This window comes from Trametes versicolor (assembly GCF_000271585.1).
Source record: "Trametes versicolor FP-101664 SS1 unplaced genomic scaffold TRAVEscaffold_5, whole genome shotgun sequence".
Lineage (NCBI taxonomy): Eukaryota > Fungi > Basidiomycota > Agaricomycetes > Polyporales > Polyporaceae > Trametes > Trametes versicolor.
Genome location: NW_007360325.1, coordinates 1878571 through 1900897, shown reverse-complemented (window position 1 = coordinate 1900897; position 22327 = coordinate 1878571). Strand labels below are relative to the sequence as shown.

At 45.0% G+C, this 22327-nt stretch overlaps 7 protein-coding genes across 7 annotated transcripts; 4 read left to right on the top strand and 3 right to left on the bottom strand.

Annotated features, from left to right (window-relative positions):
* Positions 1-8260: 8260 nt before the first annotated feature.
* On the top strand, positions 8261-9406 carry TRAVEDRAFT_46937 (uncharacterized protein; the record flags this gene model as incomplete). Its single annotated transcript, XM_008039247.1, has 2 exons — positions 8261-8809; positions 8858-9406. 2 exons carry the CDS (start codon positions 8261-8263, stop codon positions 9404-9406), a joined length of 1098 nt encoding a protein of 365 aa, XP_008037438.1.
* A 3712-nt stretch (positions 9407-13118) lies between these two features.
* Positions 13119-15777, bottom strand: TRAVEDRAFT_19979 (uncharacterized protein; the record flags this gene model as incomplete). Its single annotated transcript, XM_008038981.1, has 12 exons — positions 13119-13142; positions 13193-13366; positions 13429-13557; positions 13697-13722; positions 13745-13829; positions 13881-14429; positions 14612-14637; positions 14706-14745; positions 14893-15012; positions 15070-15093; positions 15252-15408; positions 15635-15777. 12 exons carry the CDS (start codon positions 15775-15777, stop codon positions 13119-13121), a joined length of 1497 nt encoding a protein of 498 aa, XP_008037172.1.
* Positions 15778-16230: 453 nt separating this feature from the next.
* On the top strand, positions 16231-17182 carry TRAVEDRAFT_121078 (uncharacterized protein; the record flags this gene model as incomplete). Its single annotated transcript, XM_008039715.1, has 3 exons — positions 16231-16441; positions 16505-16744; positions 16992-17182. Coding segments are annotated over 3 exons (642 nt in total), but the record flags the coding sequence as incomplete, so codon positions are not given.
* A 1348-nt stretch (positions 17183-18530) lies between these two features.
* Positions 18531-19034, top strand: TRAVEDRAFT_121924 (uncharacterized protein; the record flags this gene model as incomplete). The annotated part of the gene is made up of 1 exon (XM_008039714.1): positions 18531-19034. A coding segment is annotated over one exon (504 nt), but the record flags the coding sequence as incomplete, so codon positions are not given.
* Positions 19026-19601, top strand: TRAVEDRAFT_82829 (uncharacterized protein; the record flags this gene model as incomplete). Its single annotated transcript, XM_008039713.1, has 1 exon — positions 19026-19601. A coding segment is annotated over one exon (576 nt), but the record flags the coding sequence as incomplete, so codon positions are not given.
* A 666-nt stretch (positions 19602-20267) lies between these two features.
* On the bottom strand, positions 20268-20984 carry TRAVEDRAFT_82831 (uncharacterized protein; the record flags this gene model as incomplete). Its single annotated transcript, XM_008039712.1, has 1 exon — positions 20268-20984. A coding segment is annotated over one exon (717 nt), but the record flags the coding sequence as incomplete, so codon positions are not given.
* Positions 20985-21268: 284 nt separating this feature from the next.
* TRAVEDRAFT_121452 (uncharacterized protein) lies at positions 21269-21745 on the bottom strand (the record flags this gene model as incomplete). Its single annotated transcript, XM_008039711.1, has 1 exon — positions 21269-21745. A coding segment is annotated over one exon (477 nt), but the record flags the coding sequence as incomplete, so codon positions are not given.
* Positions 21746-22327: the final 582 nt, after the last annotated feature.

Genomic DNA, 22327 nt, shown 5'->3' with positions numbered 1-22327 from the left:
ACATATGGCATATAAATACTACCACCTGATCATAGCTCTAAGAGGAAACCAAGGGTATAGTAATTTGACAACACTATACCATGTGTTAAGGGTCTGTTTAATACAGTACATAGCCTATAGGCATAGTGGACAGTGAGCAGCACATGTGCTGTGCAACCTAGGGTTACACAAGCGCCCAGGGAGAGGCTTTACATGTGGTAAGAGTTGTGATTAGAACTGATCTAAGGCTAACCCTAAGCTGTGCTATTGGAATCCAACCCTAACCCTGTGAACATTACAAGATTTTGTATGTGGCGCCTATTTCAAAACTAACCTCTGATCAGCTGGGTTCCAAATTTTTTTCCCACGTACACGACTTGAGTTGGCAGGAAGGTCACCCCATAAGAAACGATTTCTTCGTTCCTCATCAATCGTAATTGAGTGACTACAATTGAAGTATTTCTTTTTCTTATGTCCCAATTCCAGAACAATATCAAATGTAATGGCACCATGTTGTAGAGCTCGTGAAGAGGTTTCTGATGATATATAATATGTGCTATATAGATAAAAACTGGTGAAACAATGGGGGAAATACTGCCAAAAGGCGCCTGCTTTTCAAAAACTTTTCCAAGTACCACGGGCGCTAGTAGATCGCGCTGGCCCAGTGCGATCTACTAGCGCCCATCGGACTTCACCAAATCACGCTTTGGGCGCTTATTTGGCGGACAGGATCATGCCCTATCAACCCTTCTTTAAAATGCATTCATTGGCCATTTATACATTATGTAGGCTATATATGACCTGGAAAACACCTCCATTGTATAGAGATCAACCAGCAGATTCCAATGGTACATAAATCACCATTTATCGGTAATCAGGGTACCTCATAAAACACGATTTTGTGTACTTTTGTATAACTCTATTGTAACTTGCTGATTATCCGCTGTGAAAGCCAAGCATTGACTAAATTGATAACTCTATATTGAAATATTATCTTACACATTAGAATACACACATTGGAAAAGAGCCAATGTGAATAGCATCACAATTGGAAGAATTGTTGGCTCAATGCCTGTTTTAGTCTTCTGGTTTGTAGGAGGTCTTGAATTTTGAACACTGCAGAGATAACATAAAACCTTGTGAGTGTCACCATCAGGTAGAGCTCTTAAATAGGTTTCTGATGGTATATAACACATGTATATTTGCCAAAGGAATAGCAGAGGAATCCACCCATCTGCGCTTTTGTAGCCCATTTATCAATGATACTAGTCTAATTGGAGCGGAGATTGAATCCTGCCGCCCGGCATACACCTGGGTCAGATTTTCGACCCAGGCGTATGCCGTGTGGCACGGTTATGTGACTCTACTGTGACCTGTTTAGCTCCAAGCATCTATGTCTAGCAACCTCACACAATGTTCACCAAATCTAACAAATGGGGTATCACCAGAAAGCTATGGATCAGGAGAATACAATGGGGTTGTTTGTATATTTTTGTCAGCACATCTGAGGGAACTAGAAGCCAAACAAACCCATATAAGTGACACTTGGTCACAATATGTCACTAATGGGGGATTGAGGTAGGTCTAGAGCAATGAGTTCCTAAGCAATATATGAAGTGTTATATACTGTCAGGTTCAGAAAATTGAGCTCTACACAATGGTGTTACGATTGATGAGGAACGAAGAAATCGTTTCTTATGGGGTGAGCTTCCTGCCAACTCAAGTCGTGTACGTGGGAAAAAAATTTGGAACCCAGCTAATCAGAGGTTAGTTTTGAAATAGGCGCCACATACAAAATCTTGTAATGTTCACAGGGTTAGGGTTGGATTCCAATAGCACAGCTTAGGGTTAGCCTTAGACTGGTTCTAATCACAACTCTTACCACATGTAAAGCCTCCTGCTGGGCGCTTGTGTAACCCTAGGTTGCACAGCACATGTGTCCCTCACTGCCCACTACTGTGTATGCCTATAGGCTATGCTCTGTATCAAAACATGACTTTAACACATGATATAGTGTAGCTCAAGCACTACACCCTTAGTTTCCTTTCAGAGCTATAATCTGGTAGTAGTAGTTATATGCCATATGCCACTACAAGAGGCTAGTCAGCTATCAGTTGAGGTGTTATGTACTGACATACAGGGTGAAATCTGTTTTTGCATGCCATCCATTATTGCCAGTCACTGAGGCAATTGAGGAAACGAACTCATGCATGCATCCTGGCCTAGAATACATAAAAGGGTAAAGATGAGGTATGTCTTGAACTTAGAGTGCAATTTGAAACAAATGGAAGCCATAATAGCACCATGATGCAGTGCCTGTAAAGAGCTTCTAGATGAGGTATAATATATGCTATATGGATGAGAAATGTTGAAATAGCAATGGAAATATTGTCATTGTAAGGTTGAAATTGAGGTATTTCCTTTTTCTATCCTAGATATTTGTGTCAATCAGGACCATAACAACACCATGTTGTAGAGCTTGTAAAGGGATTTCTAATGATATATAATATGTGCTTTAAGGATGAGAACTGGTGAAAGTGCAGGGGAAATACTGCTAAGAAGCAGCTGCTTTTCATAAAATTATTCTCAGGACCACAAGTGCTAGTGGATTGCACTGGCCCAGCGCAATCTACTAGTGCCCATCGGACTTCACCAAATCACGCTTTGGGCGCTTATTGGCCAATAGGATCAGGCCCTATTAACCCTTCTTTAGAATGCATTTGTTGGCCATTGATACATTATGTAGGGTATATATGACCCGGAAAACACCTCCATTGTATAGAGCTCAACCAGCGAATTCCAATGGTACATAAACCATTATTTATTGGTAACCAGGGTACCTCATAAAACACAATTTGGTGTATTTCTGTATAATTCTATTGCAACTTGTTGATTATCTGCTGTGAAGGCCAAGCATTGACTAGATGGATGATTGTATATTGTAATAGTATCCTTTGTATAGGAATACACACACTACAAGAGACAGAATGTACATAGCATCACAATTGGCAGAATTGTGGGCTCAACACCTGTATTAGTCTTCTGCTTTGCAGGAGGTCTTGAATTTAAACACTACAGAGATAAGATAAAAGGTTGTGATTGTCACCATCAGGTAGAGCTCTTATATAGCTTTCTGATGGTATATAACACATCTATATTTGACAAAGGGATAGCAGAGGAATCCACCCATCTGCACTTTTGTAGCCCATTTGTCAATGATGCTAGTCAGATTGGAGCGGAGATTGAATTCTGCCGCCCGACCCAGGTGTATGCCGTGCGGCACAGTCACGTGACTCTACTGTGACCTGTTTGGCTCCAAGCATCTATGTTTGGCAACCTCACACAATGTTCACCAAATCAAACAAATGTGGTATCAACAGAAAGCTATGGATCAGGAGAATACAATGGGGTTGTTTGTATATTTTTGTCAGCACATCTGAGGGAACTAAAAGCCAAACAAACCCCTATAAGTGACACTTGGTCACAATATGTCACCAATGGGGGATTGAGGTAGGTCTAGAGCAATGAATTTCTGAGCAATATGTGAAGTGTTATATACTGTCAGGTTCAGAAAATTGAGCTCTACACGATTGTGTTGTTTGTAGGTCAATAGGGTGCCAATTGAAGGCATAAAGTGGAGTAAAAGGATGTTCAGGTCCAGATGATGCAGCCTCTTTAATGCATTTTCAGCACTATCTTCTACCCTATATAATGAAAGTGTCCTGCAGTATAATAATGAAGCTAGACAGGTGAAATATGGGTCATAAAGACTGGGTGATGTGCATAGAATCTGGCAATGACCTTCCGCCACAATTAGTATTTGGTACATTAAAGCTTGTGTATTCAATATAAAACCATGATTGTACCACCATTAGATGCACATTAGAAGGCCCTTTCCAATGATATATAATAGTCCTATGATGTAGTGCAAAGTGAGCCAACAGTGTGCAAAATGAGTTGCAGCTGTGGCTGAGAACAAACAAGACCATACTTGGTGGCAGGGGAACGCAGCTCTGCGTTCCCCTGCCACCAACTGTGGTCTTGTTTGGTTCCCAACACAAATGCCTCAATATCTTGGTCCCCAGTTGTCCATATGCCACAAAATATGCATCAACAGAGAGCTATGGATGAGCAGAGTTAATATATTTAAAAATGACCTGGATGTGACTGATGCAGCTGCCACTATACACAAGACAAAATCCTATTAGTGCCACAATTGGAAAAAGCGCCCATGGCACATGACCTGATGACATCACTGCCTCACCCCCAAGTGTTGTATACCACCAGGTTCAGAATTTCAATCTCTACTCCATGGTACTGTCTATGTATTCAGTAATGAAATCTGGAAGGAGCTTAAACTATAATAAATGCAGTATTGCAGCTGATGTGTGGCATTGCACCATATATGGCAATCTGATCATGCAATGAGGTCACATAATCATGCTTATGGAGTGTGTTCAATGGGGTAATCCATGTTTGAAGCATCAAATGATCATAAAAGTGCCTAAACACATTGTCTTGCTGAATAGTGCCATGTTGCCCTTCAAATAGAGGGGATACTGTGAGCAAAAAAGAATCAATGAAATAAATGTATTATGACATGCTTTCCATCTAAAGAATAGGATCAGGCCATTTATTGAAGGCCTATTCAATCAAGGCCTTCATCAAAGCTCAATGCGCATGGATGATGTGGATTGTTCAAAGGCTCATATCTACTACATATATCAAAACAGCATCCATAGTTCGCTCTAGGCCAGATCTAAATGCATTATCAATCTGAATTCTTAGCCCAACTACATGGATTATACTAAGATATATGTACCCTCATCAATCGGACCTGCCAGTTATGGCCTTCTCCAGCCAAGTTGTTTTTAGGTCAATAGGATGCCAATTGATTGGAATAAAAAGATGTTCAATACCAAATAATGCAGTTTCTTTGATGCATTGCAAGCACTATCTCTGGCCCTACATAACAAAAGTGTATTAGAGTGTGATTATAAGGCTAGGCAGATCAAGTAATGGGCACAAACACTGGGTAATGTGCATACACTCTGGCAATGACCTCCAGCCACAATTAGTGTTTGATGCATCAAAGCTTGTGTATTCTATATAAAACCATGAATATACTACCATTAGATACACACTAAAACCACCTTTCTAATGATATATAATAGGCCTGTATTGTGGTGAAGAATGAGCCAACAGTGGGCAAAATGTGTTGCAGCAGTGGCTGAGAACATTACGATTGATGAGGAACGAAGAAATCGTTTCTTATGGGGTGACCTTCCTGCCAACTCAAGTCATGTACGTGGGAAAAAAATTTGGAACCCAGCTGATCAGAGGTTAGTTTTGAAATAGGCGCCACATACAAAATCTTGTAATGTTCACAGGGTTAGGGTTGGATTCCAATAGCACAGCTTAGGGTTAGCCTTAGATCAGTTCTAATCACAACTCTTACCACATGTAAAGCCTCTTCCCTGGGCGCTTGGGTAACCCTAGCTTGCACAGCACATGTGCCCCTCACTGCCCACTACTGTATATGCCTATAGGCTATGCTCTGTATCAGAACAAGGCTAGTCAGCTATCAGTTGAGGTGTTATGTACTGACATACAGGGTGAAATCTGTTTTTGCATGCCATCCATTATTGCCAGTCACTGAGGCAATTGAGGAAATGAACTCATGCATGCATCCTGGCCTAGAATACATAAAACGGTAAAGATGAGGTATGTCTTGAATTGAGAGTGCAATTTAAAACAAATGGATGCCATAATAGCACCATGATGCAGTGCTTGTAAAGAGCTTCTAGATGAGGTATAATATATGCTATATGGATGAGAAATGTTGAAATAGCAAAGGAAATATTGTCATTGTAAGGTTGAAATTGAGGTATTTCCTTTTTCTATCCTAGATATTTGCGTCAATCAGGACCATAACAATACCATGTTGTAGAGCTTGTAAAGGGATTTCTAATGATATATAATATGTGCTTTATGGATGAGAACTGGTGAAAGCGCAAGGGAAATACTGCTAAGAAGCAGCTGCTTTTCATAAAATCATTCTCAGGACCACGAGTGCTAGTAGATTGCACTGGCCCAGCGCAATCTACTAGCGCCCATCGGACTTCACCAAATCATGCTCTGGGCGCTTATTGGCCGATAGGATCAGGCCCTATTAACCCTTCTTTAGAATGCATTTGTTGGCCATTGATACATTATGTAGGGTATACATGACCCAGAAAACACCTCCATTGTATAGATATTGGCGAGCAGGTTCTAATGATATGCACATTTTATACCACTTTGTAGGCCAATGCTGCTCCTGTGTTGTTTATAGCCCACAGTGTGCCCAGGTATTTATGATGTGTCTACATGACATTGCTGTCTTGGTACTAGGATGACTGCAGAAACAATAATGTATATATACCAAAAACTGACAGAGATATGGGTTTAATCATGCCCACTTACCTCTTTCTAGTGTTGTATTGAGGTATTACATTGTTTGTATAGCAGACTTTTCTGGCTACACTAGTATCATAGCATCACCATTGAATAGAGATCAATATTCTGAGCCCAATAGTATATACTACTTGACCATTTGATGAATATGCCAGGCCACTAGCGCTTATTGCCAATTGTGGCACTAATAGAAATATATCTAGTCCATATCTTATTCCACTGTCACCACATCCTTGGTTTGTTTGCACAGATGGATTCTCCTTGTCAACAGCTTCCTGGCGATATATCATATGTCCCATTTGGACAAGCAGAAGCCAAGATATTGACCCTTCTCTGTTTGGAGCCAAACAAGACCAAAGCCAATGGCACGCCGACGCGATTCCGCGTCGTCGTGCCACTAGCTTTGGCTTTGTTTGTTTTCAGCCACAGCTCAACATAATGTGCTCATTAATAGACAAGTGTATGGTGTAACATACCACTATTATATATCACCAGAAAGCTATTGATGAGGAGAATGCAATGGGGGTGTTTGTATGGGATACTGAGCACATATGGGAGTGCCACAAGCCAAACAGCCCACCATAAGTGACTCTGGGTCACAATCTGTCACTAATGGGGATCAATGTGGGTCTAGGTCAGTGTTTTCCCAGGCATAATGTCAAGTATTATATACTGTCAGGTTCGGAAAATTGAGCTCTACACAATGGTGTTGTTTGTAGGTCAATAGGGTGCCAACTGAAGGCATAAATTGGAGTAAAAGGATGTTCAGGTCCAGATTAAGCAGTTTATCTGATACACTGCTACCACTATCTTCTGCCTGGTATAATGAAAGTGTCCTGCAATATAATAATGAAGCTTGATAGATGGATTAGTGAGCATAAAGACCAGGTATTGTGCATAGAATCTGGCAATGACCTTCAGCCACAATTGGAGTTTGGTGCATTAAAGCTTGTGTATTCAATATAAAACCATGATTGTACCACCATTAGATCCACATTAGAAAGACCTTTCCAATGATATATAATTATCCTATGTTGTGGTAAAGAATGAGCCAACAGGGGGCAAAATGGGTTGCAGCTGTGGCTGAGAACAAACAAGACCATACTTGGTGGCAGGGGAACGCAGCTCAGCATTCCCCTGCCACAGACTGTGGTCTTGTTTGGTTCCCAACACAAATGTCTAAATATCTTGGCCCCCAGTCGTCCATATGCCACAAAATATGTATCAACAGAGAGCTATGGATGAGCAGAGTCCATATATCCAAAAATTATTTGGATGTGGCCACCTTTGCTGCCACTATGCACAACACAAAATCCTATTAGTGCCACAATCGGAAAAAAGCGCCCAAGGCACATGACCTGATGACATCATTGCCTGCCCCCAAGTGTTATATACCACCAGGCTCAGAATTTTGATCTCCATTCAATGGTACTGTCTATATGTTTGTTGAGTGAACCTGATAATAGCCAAGTATACATGCTTACCATTCCAAATAATCCAAACTCTCATTGATATCTGTACTTGCTTAGATGAGATCAGACAAGATTGCTCTGTCTAAGGGAGAATCATGTCCTCTATATGTGAGTCGCATTTGTATTGTCTTTATATACTGGTATTTGACAGAGAGAAACTAGCTAGGCTTTGAAAAACATATTGATCAACAAGTTATATCACTGGTGTGTGCACAATACTGTGGCTTATCCATAAGGTGCATAATGTACTACACACACCCAGGCTCACATTGAGATGCATGTTCAACCGTGGGAATGCATTGTGTCAATGTATGACGTGTCAATGTTCATTTTTGTTTTGCACACACACCACCATGGCCACTACCCGTGTCCTCAATACCCCTGAGCTCCTCTCCCTCATTGGCTACGCCTGCTGCTTGCCCTGGCAGTACTACAACAGAGATGAGGTCCACGGTGACTCTGACCTGCATGAGGTCCTTGCCTTGCGCACGGTGTCCAGGGACTTCTACCACCACTTCTCCTGCCCCTTTCCCCGCACTGCACTGAGCATCTGCACGGCCCATCAACTCCATACCCTCTTCTTGGATGTCATAGCATTTGAAGAGCACGGGTGTCAATGTGTACTCAGCGGTGGCGATCCACGGCGTGTCCACATCAACTTTCTCAATCTTTATCTCCTGGAGGTCGACTTGCACAATGAGACCGACAATGGCCCTCTGCTCTGGGACATTGCTCAACGTGCCACACCATATATGACAAATTGGACAGAGCTCAACATCGTCATCAGTGACAACTCGTCCACAACAATGCTGAGCCGCGCTGGACACTGGTGGAGACCCTCCCTCTGCCGCATCCAAACACTGCGGCTCAAGGATGAGTGCAACTATGGGTTGGGCCAGTTTGTGCGTGCATATTTTCTTGGTCATGCTTAATTACTGACATTTTTGTAGGGTGTCTCTCACCTGTTTGGGCCATCACCTTGGGACTCCTTGCCATGGCTCCTATATGCTCTTGCCCCCTTCCGAAACCTTCGTACCCTGCTCATCGACACTCCAGCTTTCCCATACCCCGTCCCCTTCGACATCGACCTTGATACCTTTGCCAATGCAGCAGACTTGGGCGCATTCTTGCAGGCCTACAATTTCACTCCCCACGACATCTTAATCCACACACAACTCCTCACCACCCTCCCACATCTCCGACACTTCTACCTCCAGTACCTGCACTGGCGGCCACTTGGCATTACCTGGGAAGACCCACAGGGTGGCACCGGGTATGGCCGCATGTTCCACATCCTTCAACGGCCTCTGAACCCAGATGCACCTGTTCAATCTGGAATCAACAATCTGGACCATTATGACGGCCAAACCTTCGACACTGACCCCTTTTCTGATTGGGTTGGTCCATACACTCCCGACCCCTCCGACCCACTCAGTCCTCAAGTCTATGAGCATCCAGTGCGCATCTATGCCTCCATTGAGGGGCCTACTGTCCGGTAAATACTTAATTCAGTGTTGTTGCTTACAGCTTATGCTAACACTGTCTTGACAGCACCAGCTTGAGCGGTAGTACATAGTGTGTATGTACATATGTTTGTGTTTGTTTGTATTTGAGGTCAGTGGGACATGTTGAATTTTGTGTGAGAAAGTTGTGTAAGGTCAACTACACAAGCAAGCTGAATCTTGAATGCTAGTGAGTGTATACCTACCTCTCCTGGCCCAGCGTTAATACCCACTATATAATATGACTCAGGAATCATTGAGCTGTGGATTTGTATAAACATGCAGTGATTTATTATGTATATCAAATCCAAATGCTCTTAATAACAGTCTCAAGCATTTTTAAAAGTTGCTTGCATCAAAAATACTAAAATATGTGTATGTAAATGCTTGCAAGATGTATAGACTATATAATTGCCAGAATAAACTTAGTTCCGCTTGATATATCAGATTTGTGGGTTGATGTGCAGTTCAAAAAGCCATTGAGCATGAAAATGATGGAATTATTTGATGTGATTCAATAAACAGCATTGTCACAAAGAAAGAAGAGCATCTAATCATGTCAATTGTGTTTCACATGAACATATGCCAACTGTTTACTCTAAGGCTGAGCACGGGTCCAGGTCTATGTCCGGGTAGAGCCGGAAAAACCCGGACCCGGACCCGGGAAGAGCCGGATCCGTGGATCCAGATCATCCGGGCACCGGGTCATGCCCGGATCCAGGTTAGGGTTTGCTACCTGGGAAGACCTGGCCCAGATCATCTGCTTGCCTCACACCACTAGCTTTATTCTCAACTTTGTCTATCTGGGCTTCATATATGCTGCTCTCTGGTACTCCCTGATGGCCTCTCACTGTTTGCTTCCCTAATCTCATGCTTAAAAGCCTCATCTGATTGAAACATGTCTAGTGAGGGCTCTCATAGCTTCACAGATTACCTGATTCCTTAGCCAATATCAGCGCGATTGCATTGCAAATGGACGCGTTTTGCGCACAATCCACGGGCCTTCCAGGATCACGAAGGTACGTCGCGATACGTGCAGTTTTGGCGTCTCTATGATGTCTTTTGTACCGCTGGTGCGTGTGTTTCATTAATGTTGTCATAGCTCACTCAAAAGGTTCTCAAATCACTCCATTTCCACTTTAACATGTTCCGGGATGCAATCGTTCTCCGTCGGTGCCCTCCGGTTTCCAATCTGTCCGCTACAAGGAGAAGTACAATCAAGTCAACATCCAACTTTTGGGCGGTTTTGTTTTTGTCATAGCGCAATGAGTTGTCAATCTTTCGTTTCGCCGTTAATGTCGTTATGACCGGGTCATTCACAGCTTTCGAATGATGTCTGTCACGCGCCAAACCGTCCACAGAATCCCAAGATATACACATACCCTCCTCCTCCTCCTTCTACCTTCCTTTCGCCATATCTCGACCATTACACCGTCTATGGACTTCATTCTTGCTGATCGTAATTCATATGATCACTATGTACATAACAAGATAGTTAGTGTTTCAAATTTGATCATTCTCAAATTTCGCATTTTGGCAGGTTGACCCACAGGTAACCTGGATCCGGATCTGCGGATCCAGGTGATCCGGGGTCCGGGTCAGGCCCGGATCTGGGTCGGGCTCCATATCCGTGAAAAACCCGCAGGTCCAGGTCCAGATGATCCACGGATCGATCCGTGCTCAGCCTTAGTTTACTCACTGTCAAAACACTTAAATCATGTCTTTCATTTCAACTAAATGTGCTACTAACAAACTATCCTCTCATCAATCGTACCTGCCAGTCCATGGCCCTCTCCACCCAAGTACAAGACCACATTTAGTGGCAGGGGAGCTGTGCTCTGTGTTCCCCTGCCACAGAATGTGGTCTTGTTTGGTCCCCATCACAAATGTCTCAATATCTTGGCCCCCCCTGGTCCATATGCCACAATATATATATTGACAGAAAGCTATGGATGTGCGGAGTCTATACATTCAAAAATAATCTGGATGTGGCCAGTGCAGCTACCACTATTCACAACACCAGATCCTATCAGTGCCACAATTGGAAAAAGCGCCCAAGACACATGACCTGATGACATCATTGCCTCACCTCCAAGTGTGATATACCACCAGGTTCAGAATTGTGATCTCTATTTGATGTTGCTGTTTATATATTTATTCAATGAACCTTGGAGGAGCTCAGACTACTGTAAATGCAATATCACAGCTAATATGCACTATTGGACCATATATGGCAATCTGATCAAGTATGAGGTTATATAATTATGCTGAGAAAGTGTGTTTCATGGTGCAATCCATGTTTGAAGACATCTGATAATCATGGAAGTGCCTAAAAACATTGTCTTGCTGAATAATACCTGGTTGCCATTCAAATGGAGGGGATATTGTGAGCATTAGAAAAATAATGTATCAGGAGTAATTTGAATCTGATGAACAGGATCAGGCCATTTATCAAAGGCCTGTTCAATAAGGGTCACAAGCAAGGTATGTCTGATCTATTGCATGCCATAGAAGCAGCTACAAAGATAGATGTCTTGCTGAAAATTTCTGAACAAAATCAAGTAGGCAGTGGGTATGGGTAAACTCTTACTTAGAAACTGTCTAGGGCTTCAATAAAGGCCAAAAATGATAGAGAATCAACCTCAATCAACATGTCAATTAAATGACTGTCATATGGCATAAATAACACTGCACTTATGGTGTCAATATGGCTCCATTTGCTGATGTGGCTAGGTTTATAAAAACAACCGGTTGATGCTAGAGATTGAAAAATGCTATAAGAGTGTCTTTTGCAGAGTGAAATGACCAGGTGTGCAATAAAATGGAGTCTGGGTTGAGCTGGGTTATTAAATGAGGACATCTTGTTGGAGGGTGAGCACTGCCACCAAGCACATGTGAGCCCATCGCCCAACTGTTTGCTCTAGGATGTATTGCTGCTTATGCAAGATCTGGTATTCCTACTCACCTGACAAAGAACTGACTAGTTCATTCCCTTATACTGTACTTGTAGAATAGCTTGAATATATGCAGTGTTAAGTGAATGCTCATTGTCTTTTCCCACTCATAGCTTTGTTTATTCAACACATCTGCACTATGGTGAGATAAGGATCTCCAAGTGACATGTGGTGTTATAGCTAAGTACCCTGGGCAGTTCAAGTAAGCTTGGATCATTACTCTGTGCCACAATATATGGAATATTGTGATGTCATCATACTATACCAGTTATATCAGTGGAAGAAATTCCTAATGACATTTGTGTTGTGCCTCTCTGAAAGCATACATGTCAGGTTGTATCAAATCATCCACAATATCAAATACTGCATATTTGGATGCTTCAGTATCATAAGAAGGCACTTTGAATAAAAATGGGAGTATTCTTTTGTAGATGATAGTAGTGGAATTGATTCAAAATCAATGCATGCAGATGATCTGGATTGTTCAAAGTCTCATATCTACTATATTATAAACACAGTGTCTATAATTTGTTCTGTACCAGATTTGAATGCATCACTAATCTAAATTATCAGTCCGACTATATGAATATACTGCAGGATACATACCCTCATCAATCGGACCTGCCAGTCATGGCCCTCTTCACCCAAGTGTTGTTGACGTACACCCAGAAGCGGGTGTTGTAATTCTTCATGTTCCCGGTCTTGACTTTGGTCACCCACGTGTCACCAAGGTACAAACGAGTACAAAAGCGCTGTTAGGATGTATACCAAGTCATGGCCTAGTTAGTTTGATGGTGTGTGGTATGAGGGCATCACATGCACTGCGTACCAAGAATGCGATGCGCGTGCACAGCTGAATTGTAACTGTGATGTTTGCGCTGATTTGGCTCTTGCTACTGAGGGAGCTGGTGAGGTACTTGCAGAGCTGATATATATGGAGTTTCCCACCACATATGGCCGCAGTCTTGCCGGTCTTGGAGTCTATGTCCATGGACACGATGATCTGGAAAGGTCGAAACCGTATCAGCAGATGTGCGACATCAACAGAATGCGCGTAGTACTCACCGCTTTCTTGATATCAGACTGCCAGTTTATTATGAACGACTGGCTGCTTGCAACTATGATCGCCCATTTCTCTTCATCTTGACGATGCAGGTTCGCTGGGAGCCCCCATTGCTGCTTGTCAACAATGCACTGTGAAGATGGTATACAGAGCCGTGTCAGAGGAGCAGACATTCAGCTAAATCCGGCGACAGCAGCAGTCGAATTGTGAATTTGTTCATGTTTTTCTGTCCGTTGAAATGAATTAGCAGTGCACCCAGTGAGCGCGCACCTGTAGGGCAAATATGTACAAGGACCCTGTCGGACGGAACCCAGGTACGTTGAGGATGGGCAACAGGGTGCTGAGCATCCATGATCACGAAGATCATGGCCCCCAGTGCTGCTTTGCGTTCATCCGGGCCAGCCTAAGGAAAATTTTCAGTGAAGCTGCAAGTCGAAAACAAAGTGCAACTCACCGAGCACCATTTTATAAACTTGTCCTTGGTCTCTCCCCAAAGTTTCTTTGCCATGATCTCCTGGTCTGCGTACTGAAGCAGTGTCGCAGCCCGTGTCGGAACCAGCATTGGGGTGATGTTGCCGCTGATGGTGGACATGGCAGTGGCGGTGTTGTATACATCAGTGCCTGAGCTTATGAAAGGGTCCAACTCCTGATTATCGCTGTTGCGGAGATCAACGTCCATGCTTGAGGTATCTGACGAGTGCAGCCCCAAGCCAGGCTCGAGGCCATTCCCGTCAGTATACATGGCCGCAGAGAAGGTGATACCGCTTTCGGGCTGAGCAGTGTTGCCATGCAGGGTTGGGCTGCCTGGGAGACGACCCGACGGAGGAGTCGAGACAGATCGTGACAACTGGCTGTTCTGAACTTGAACCCTGCTGAAAAATTCGCTGATAACGGAATTTCCAGTGCCTCTACCAGTGGCAGAGGCGGCGGTGTGCTCAGATTGCAAGTCCATGTTTATGATGGTGAATGGGGGTGGGGTTTGGCGTGGGGTTTGGCGGTGAAGCTACTTGATGGGGATAAGAGTGACCATGTCAACAAAGGCGGACATTGACGTGGATGGAAAGGTGAAAGGTGACTGCAGCGAAATGTGACTCCCCAGTGCGCTGGTGGTGTGTCCCAATCTGGACAACCAAGCGGTGCAGCACTTAGAACCTCGACGAACTTGAGGTCTGTCTCAAGACTCACGCCATTGTACAGCTGCTCAATCATGCCTATTCAAAAGCGCAAACTCCCTGCCGGTGCGTGAGCACCTGAATCGAGCACCTGGCGATGGACTTACCTCGAGTTATGGAGCTGCCCTCAAGGTCTTGAAGATGCACCTGCGGGGAAGGTATTGTGTCACCCATGCTCCAAGAGCACTGCCGGTGCTTCAGGCCAGGTTAGATTGGCTTGAGGGAGCATCAACAAGCACATAACATCTGAAACCCATAAGAAGTCTGTCCCACGGCATAATGAACAAGACTCACGGCGCAGGAGATGTCGATGAACGACCTGCACTTGACAGTGTTGATTGGTCGTCCGACAATGACGAGCTTGATGCTGACGACCCAGTGCTCATGCATAGTCTCCGGTTGGTCGAAGGGATGCTGAATGTCATGGGTAAGCTTCTTGTGGTAAATAATCTACTGCTACTGCTGACTCACTTGCTGCAGAGCTCGATGCCAATGCTAATGGTGATGGAGAGGATTCGGAGGATGAGCTTGACAATGAAGACGAAGAAGCACTCCAAAACACGGGGAGCGCGCTGTCAGACCTGATGAGCGCGTGGTATCTATATCCAAACAAGCTTGTATGCCTGCATTTGTACACCATTCCGAGTGCTCACTCTGACCATATTTGCTTTTCGAAATGCAGACTTGGAGCAATCTTGTGGTTGCTGCGACAACTTGGACACCTGGATGTTCCGAGTGTGAAGGCATTCCAGAAACTCCAGGAGCATGTCCGCCCAGCTACAGCGCTCCCAACTGTTCAAAAGCTGACACCTACAGGCAAGATATTCTGTCGGAACCATATACCAAATCGGCAGCCTTTCTAACTGCCCCACCAGCCATTGCAGAGCCTCTGCAATGTAGTGCTGCCTGACATGGAACGTAGTGCACATCCATTGTTTCCATTGGGTTGACATGCTGACCCCAATGAATGTGACAGAGATGAACCATGCAAGTGGCATCTTGCGGACTGAGGTCATACATTGAGACCATCCCTCACATGGCACATTGTAGGGTGTCCTTCTCGGGGCTCCAGGTGGTGCCCTTCAGGTACAGCTTGAACACGCACGTAGACACAGGGGTAGAGATGGGCAATGAGCAGCTGCTCAGGAACAGTGAGTGTAGATAGCTGCCATTGGACATGTCCTATCCCGAGTTTGTTTGCTAACAAGAGCCTTGAGGGAAGGGCAGAGTCTTGCTTCAGGTGCTCCTAACAAAGTCTGCAAGTAGACAAGCAGATCACACCACTCTCCAACTTGTGGACCTCCGCAGGCTCCAAGAGACACCCCTCATATAGGTCGTGGGCAGGGTGGACTTGTTGCGGCCACAGCAAGGTGTTTCCAGGGAGGTCAGCAAGTGTATGCTCTTTCACTCCATCTGCACTCAGGCTGACTTTGCATGCTTAGACTCTGCAGACCATGTGGGCTAGTGTGATGTTGATGTTGGCCTTGAAGAACTCAGACGTGGTGGATTTCGCCTCTTCCTCGGATGGCAGCAACAAGTACCAGGAGCTGCTGTGAGATGCACATGATGCATGAGTCTTGCTTGTCACTCAGGTCGGGAATTTGTCCGCTAATTACCGTTATGTAGCATGATAACACCTGGCACATTGCATACAACTGCAGTATCAAGGAGGAGGTCATGCTCAGGGTAATTCCGGAGGTGTTGCCGGCAGATAATCCTCAGCAGTCTGCATCATGCTCGCATGTGGGTTTGCATGGCAATCATCCCTGTAGACATTGCGAGTTTGGTGGTCTTGAGCTTGAACGCGAAACGGATGAGGGGTATGAAAGTCACTTCTCGGTCAGTGTGGTTGCTTTTCCACATGCCTTCAGGAGCTCATGCAGTGTGCCGCATGGCACTACCTCAGCCGGGGACACCACGCGTACCGCAGCGGAGACACTGGCTGCCGTCTGCGCGCAACTCCACGCAGCTGGCCTGGGTGTTGCAAAGACGGTCACTGACATGCAGACGATGTCAGGGATCAAAGACCCTCTTGCGGCGTTTTGGGTCCAACAGCTGATCGTGCCTGCTCACGAGAAGCAGCAAATCCGGATTCATAATCCCACAACTCGCGATCCACGGTTGAATGTGCAGCGGATGCTCAATTGTGCCGCGGTCATTCGGGAGATCGAGAGAGAGATTCAGGACGAGCTGATGTGCTGGCTTGTCACTCAGCCCGACGCAGATTTTCAGGCCCTTGCCCCCAACTCACATACTGGTTCTCGACCTTATCAAATATCCTTCGCAAAACTGATTTCCCTTGTATGTAGCGCTGCGTTTAGAACTCCGACCAGGTGTGCACTTCAACTCGCTCCTCTGCGTGGAGAGTGAGTGCATATATGCATGTGCTGCAGCTTGTTCACTAACTAGAGGTCACTGGCGACTTGTGGAATATTCAGGTCTCGATGTTCATCGGGATACGCCCATGGAGCTTCTCCATACCTACCTCCTTGGTATCAAAAAATACTCCTGGTACCACATCCATAACCCGTGGACAGCATCACAACATGAAGCATTCGCCACCCAACACTCCCAACCAGTATAGGGGAGGCTCTGCCCAGATACTCAGGGCAACCACCATCCGAGACTTCCGCATAGGTCTCAGTACACCACAATCTCCCACACACCACCACACAAGCAGTTATTCAAGGATCATAGCCCGCCGGGCTTAGTCACGAACTCGGCAAAGCCACTGTTGGAAAAGCAGGAAACCCCACACACTTTGCGGCAGCATCAGGGAACCAATATCGCCCAACCCCTTACCCCTTTTTTTACCTATCAATCATCTGATTCCCAGATAGCATACAACAACGGGTGCTCATCTTGTCGCAGAGAAGGCCTGGGGTGAAGATGATGATGGGAGAGCCAGTGGGGAGGTCAGACATGACAAGACGAGCATGCACTGGTGCTCGTCTGGTGGCAACAGGGAGGATGTTTGATGAGCCAAGCATGTTTGCATGCTCGACTTGTTGCGGCCAACTGGTGCATGTGGGTGTTTGGGAGTGTTGGTGGGTGGGTTGTGCATAGTGATGATGGTGCAGAGAGAAGGCAGGGATGGCTATCTGGGCGGGCACACAGAGGTGCTCGCCTAGCGGTTCTCAGTATATTGTAGTCTATCAAAGTAATACATGACTCAACACTGCTCAATTTTGTGCCCATGATATTGTCCTGCAAGTCTTCAAGTGTTTTCCTATTGATGGTGAAGTGAGACAGGTGGGTGGTGGGTGTGTAGTACAAGGATAAGTAGCGGAGAAGGCAGGAAGACATGGATTAGCGCGGACTACTAATGTTGAACGGCCTTAGCTGAATGCAAGTCCCATTGTCTCCTGGAATTCAACTACCACTCTCCCTGGCATTTGACTCTTCCAGCTCTCACTCTTCTGACTCCATTATGTCTACTAAAAGCCTTTTCTAGTTCCAGGTGCTATTATTGGCATTCTATGACTGAGAATCATCTGCCTCCTGTTTGCCCAGCCCCCCTTAAGCCTTCCTCTTGATGACCCAGTGTGTCCCCTTACTTTTACGATTGATGAGGAACAAAGAAATCATTTCTTATGCAGGGACTTTCCTGCCAACTTGGGAGCCTATACCGCTCAGGATGATCAGGCATGTGTATGAGGTGATGCGTGCATGGGAGGACTCTGCCAAGATTGCCGAGGAAGGGACCACCAAAGTCATGCTCGGACTTTCAGGAACATCCAAGCGGATCATAGCACTGTCACCTGTGCAGGATTATATATGGCGACACACTGAGTATGAGCATATGTCACTATATGACTGGGTCAGACTGGCAGACAAGCAGCGGATCACATACCGTAAAAAGGGCCCCAAGAAATCTGAAGAGGATATTAATAAGCAAAGTGATGTGGACTCGGAGTTTGAGGACAACTATGATGTCAGTGCCAGGCAAATTGACTCTGTGTGTGGGCATGCCAGTGATGATCAAGATCAATGAAGCAACTGAATGCTGTGTGACCAATGGAGCAGAGGGTGTGGTTGTTGGCTGGAAGTCCAGACCCATCAGTGAGGACAAGGAAGCCCTGGAAACTCTGTTTGTCAAGCTCACTGCTGCACCTACCACTGTGAAATTGGATGGATTGCCAGAGAATGTGGTGCCCATCAGCCACCAGTCACGCAAGATCAGGTGCAAGATGCCCAATGGAAATTTCCTGTCCATTTCCTGTGATCAGGTATCAGTCATTCCCAACTTTGCCATGACAGACTTTGGATCCCAGGGACGTACACGGCCACATAATGTGTGTGATCTGCAAAATTGCCGCTCTCACCAGTCAATCTACACATGCCTGTCCAGAGGATCTACATACAATGGGACCATTATTGTGCAGCCATTTGACCCAAGAAAGCTGACTGGAGGAATATCTGGAAGTCTGCGCCAGGAGTTCAGAGAGCTGGAGTTGCTGGATGAAATCACCAAGCTGCACTACCTCGGCAAGATCTCACCCAAAGTGAGAGGCATTACTCACAATGGGCTTGTTCATTCATTCAGAAAATGGAAGGGAGAGCAGTTCATGCCAAAGACAATGCACAGGGCCCTGAAATGGAATGTTGGTGATACATTCCCCATGGAAGATGTGCAGGCAGATGATGCTCCATGGCCGATGGTCGAGAAGGCAAAGCCTAAAGACAAGAAGCAGCCCAAGCCAGATGCACCTGATCAGCCAAAGAAGACAGCTGGATATGTTGCAGCCCAGGGCACACAAGCTTTGACAGTTGTGAGCAATACAGTGGACAAGAAGTCGGTGAAGCGTAAGCGAGAGGATGACTGTGATGCAGTGGGTGCCAAGAAACCTCGTGGTGAACAGGTGCATGCTGCGGTCAATTTCATTGGGTTCAAGTGGGACAATGCCAACTACAGCTGTGCTTATGACAGTCTTCTGACTATTTTGCTGTCAGTCTACCCAGAGTGTAAGCAACAGTGGCAGACAATGGTACCTGAGCAGAATGCATTATTGTCAAAGCTTACTGGTCACTTCAGCGGCAATTCTGATGACATAATCAGCTACACAGCCACTATCAGGCAGTCAGTCAGGGATATTCTCCATGCTCAGGATCCAGTCACATATCTCCATGGCCCAGTGGGAACTGACATCTATGCTCTTGTGCGTGAACTGCTGAAGGCTTCTGAAGACACTCAGTCCCAGTATTATTCCTGTCAGTCCTGCCATTATTCCAGTGAGTCTGAGGGTGCATGCAACATCCTGTGGGACACATCCAAGCAGATCTGGAAGAACAGCCTGTACAAGGGAGGGTCATACAAGGTCAGAGTGTGACTGCCTGGATGGGTTCCATCTTCAATCAGAAGACTTCTCAGATGTGTCCCCAGTGTGAGCGCACACTCCATCAATGCATCAGATATTGATGAGCCTCCAGCATTCATAGCACTCAATATTCACAACATCAAGGCAGACATTTGCACTGAAGTCACATTATCCTCTCCAGAAGTAGGTGCGGAATTTGTGACTTTTGTATTGGTCTGGATGCTTGAGCAAATACATGGCTGCCATGGGTCCACCAATTTCAGAGCATGCAGTCAGCGAGTTTACTATTTTGGTGATCAGGGACCGGGCCTTCTCTTTGGTAGACTTCTGACTGCCCAACAGCTCCACATTGCGCTCAAACACCTGCTGGATAGACTGGAACATCACATGGGTTTTAAGTGGGGTTTTTGTTATGTAATCAGCAACATAGGCTATGACAGACTTGATGGCAGTGCCCGACAGCAGAGAAGTGACATCAGTGTTCCCGCACATGAGATAGGTGACTGCGTGGGTGATGGTGTTGATCCATGCCTCTCCCTTCTTCATGATAAGTGCACCAGTGCTTGGGTCTACCACAGTCTCTGGATGGGTCTCTCTGGGGAACCAGGCTTTGCAATTTCCATTTTTGTCTGTACAGCCACGATTATCAAATCCAGGTTTGTCAGATTTATCCAGATCAGCCTTGTCTTTCTTTGAGGATGCCCGGCATGTATGCCTGTTGGACAGATACAATATTTCATCCACTGTCTGCTTGAATCTGATCCACCAGGATGTATGCTTCTGACACTGATCACAGTCTGATTTGGTGGAGTGGTCGCACTTCTTGGGTGGTGGCTCTGGCAATGTCTCTGTGGGTGGGACCCTGGATGGATTTTTGTGATCTTCCTCGGCTATGTTCTGCTTCACACTCTCCATGCTGCCTGTCATGAATTCACCCATGTGCACACTCTCTAGATACTCCACCATGGCCTTCTGGAAGTCTGAGTTTGGATCCATGATTTTATCTCGAATTTCCTGGGGTGTAAGGGAATTTTTGATCCAAATAAGCATGTGCATGTGCAGTGTTAGCCGACCCTGTTGCTCCACTGTCCCATAATATCCTGATGTTTGGCCATACAGCCCTGGTCTGTCCAATCCCACCCCAAGAACATGCTTGATAAACAGATCCACCATCATTTTGAAGAAGCGTGCACCCGCCACTGGATTATTTGCAATCAACCGCAGACACTCATTCTTGTCTCTGAACTCAGGTACAAATTTCAGATTGGTGTCTGCAAAATACAAAGCCACAGGGTGCTTGACATCAGCAGGAGCAAAGGTCACAAACCATGAAGGTGCACCAAGGTAGGAAACTAATGACCATATCTCATTGCGCATATATTTTTGCTTGTGATAGACCCCTGCACCTTGTAATTGACATGATCTAGGTCATTCAATATTTTGAAGCAAGCCTTTTCATCTTCAGTCTCTGGTTTCATAGACCCAGTGCTAAGACGCTGAATAATGTCTGCCAAGGTCGAGTCTTTGATATTCAGAAGCCTGTTGGCTATTTCACCAAACTTGTTTTTGTCTGCCAACAAATATCCTGCTGTGGTGGATTTTTTGATCTGCTCATGATTTAATGCAACCAATGGAAATAATGGCTCTAGTTGAAAGCGCTTATCATGGTACATCAGAAGCTGTTGCTTTCTCCGCTCTTCAGAGACAGGCCGACACCCGCTTGCAGAATTGTTCATTCCACCTAAGCCATATGGGAATAACCATGGGAACATCTGAGGATACAGCTGAGGATTGTGGTATAAACTCTCTGGCTCTGCAAATTGACCAATGCCACTTGGCTAGAGAGGGCCATAACTGGCAGGTCCGATTGATGAGGGTACATATATCTTAGTATAATTCATATAGTTGGGCTAAGAATTCAGATTGATAATGCATTTAGATCTGGCCCAGAGCAAACTTGGGTGGAGAGGGCCATGACTGGCAAATACGATTGATGAGAGGATAGTTTGTTAGTAGCACATTTAGTTGAAATGAAAGACATAATTTAAGTGTTTTGACAGTGAGTAAACAGTTGGCATATGTTCATGTGAAACACAATTGACATGATTAGATGCTCTTCTTTCTTTGTGACAATGCTGTTTATTCAATCACATCAAATACTTCCATCATTTTTATGCTCAATGGCTTTTTGAACTGCACATTGACTCATAAATCTGATATATCAAGTGGAACTAAGTTTCTCGTGATAATTATACAATATATACATCTGACAAGCATTTACATACACATATTTTAGTATTTTTGATGCAAGCAACTTTTAAAACTGCTTGAGACTGTTATCAGGAGCATTTGGATTCGATATACATAATAAATCACTGCATGTTTATATGAATCCACAGCTAAATGATTAC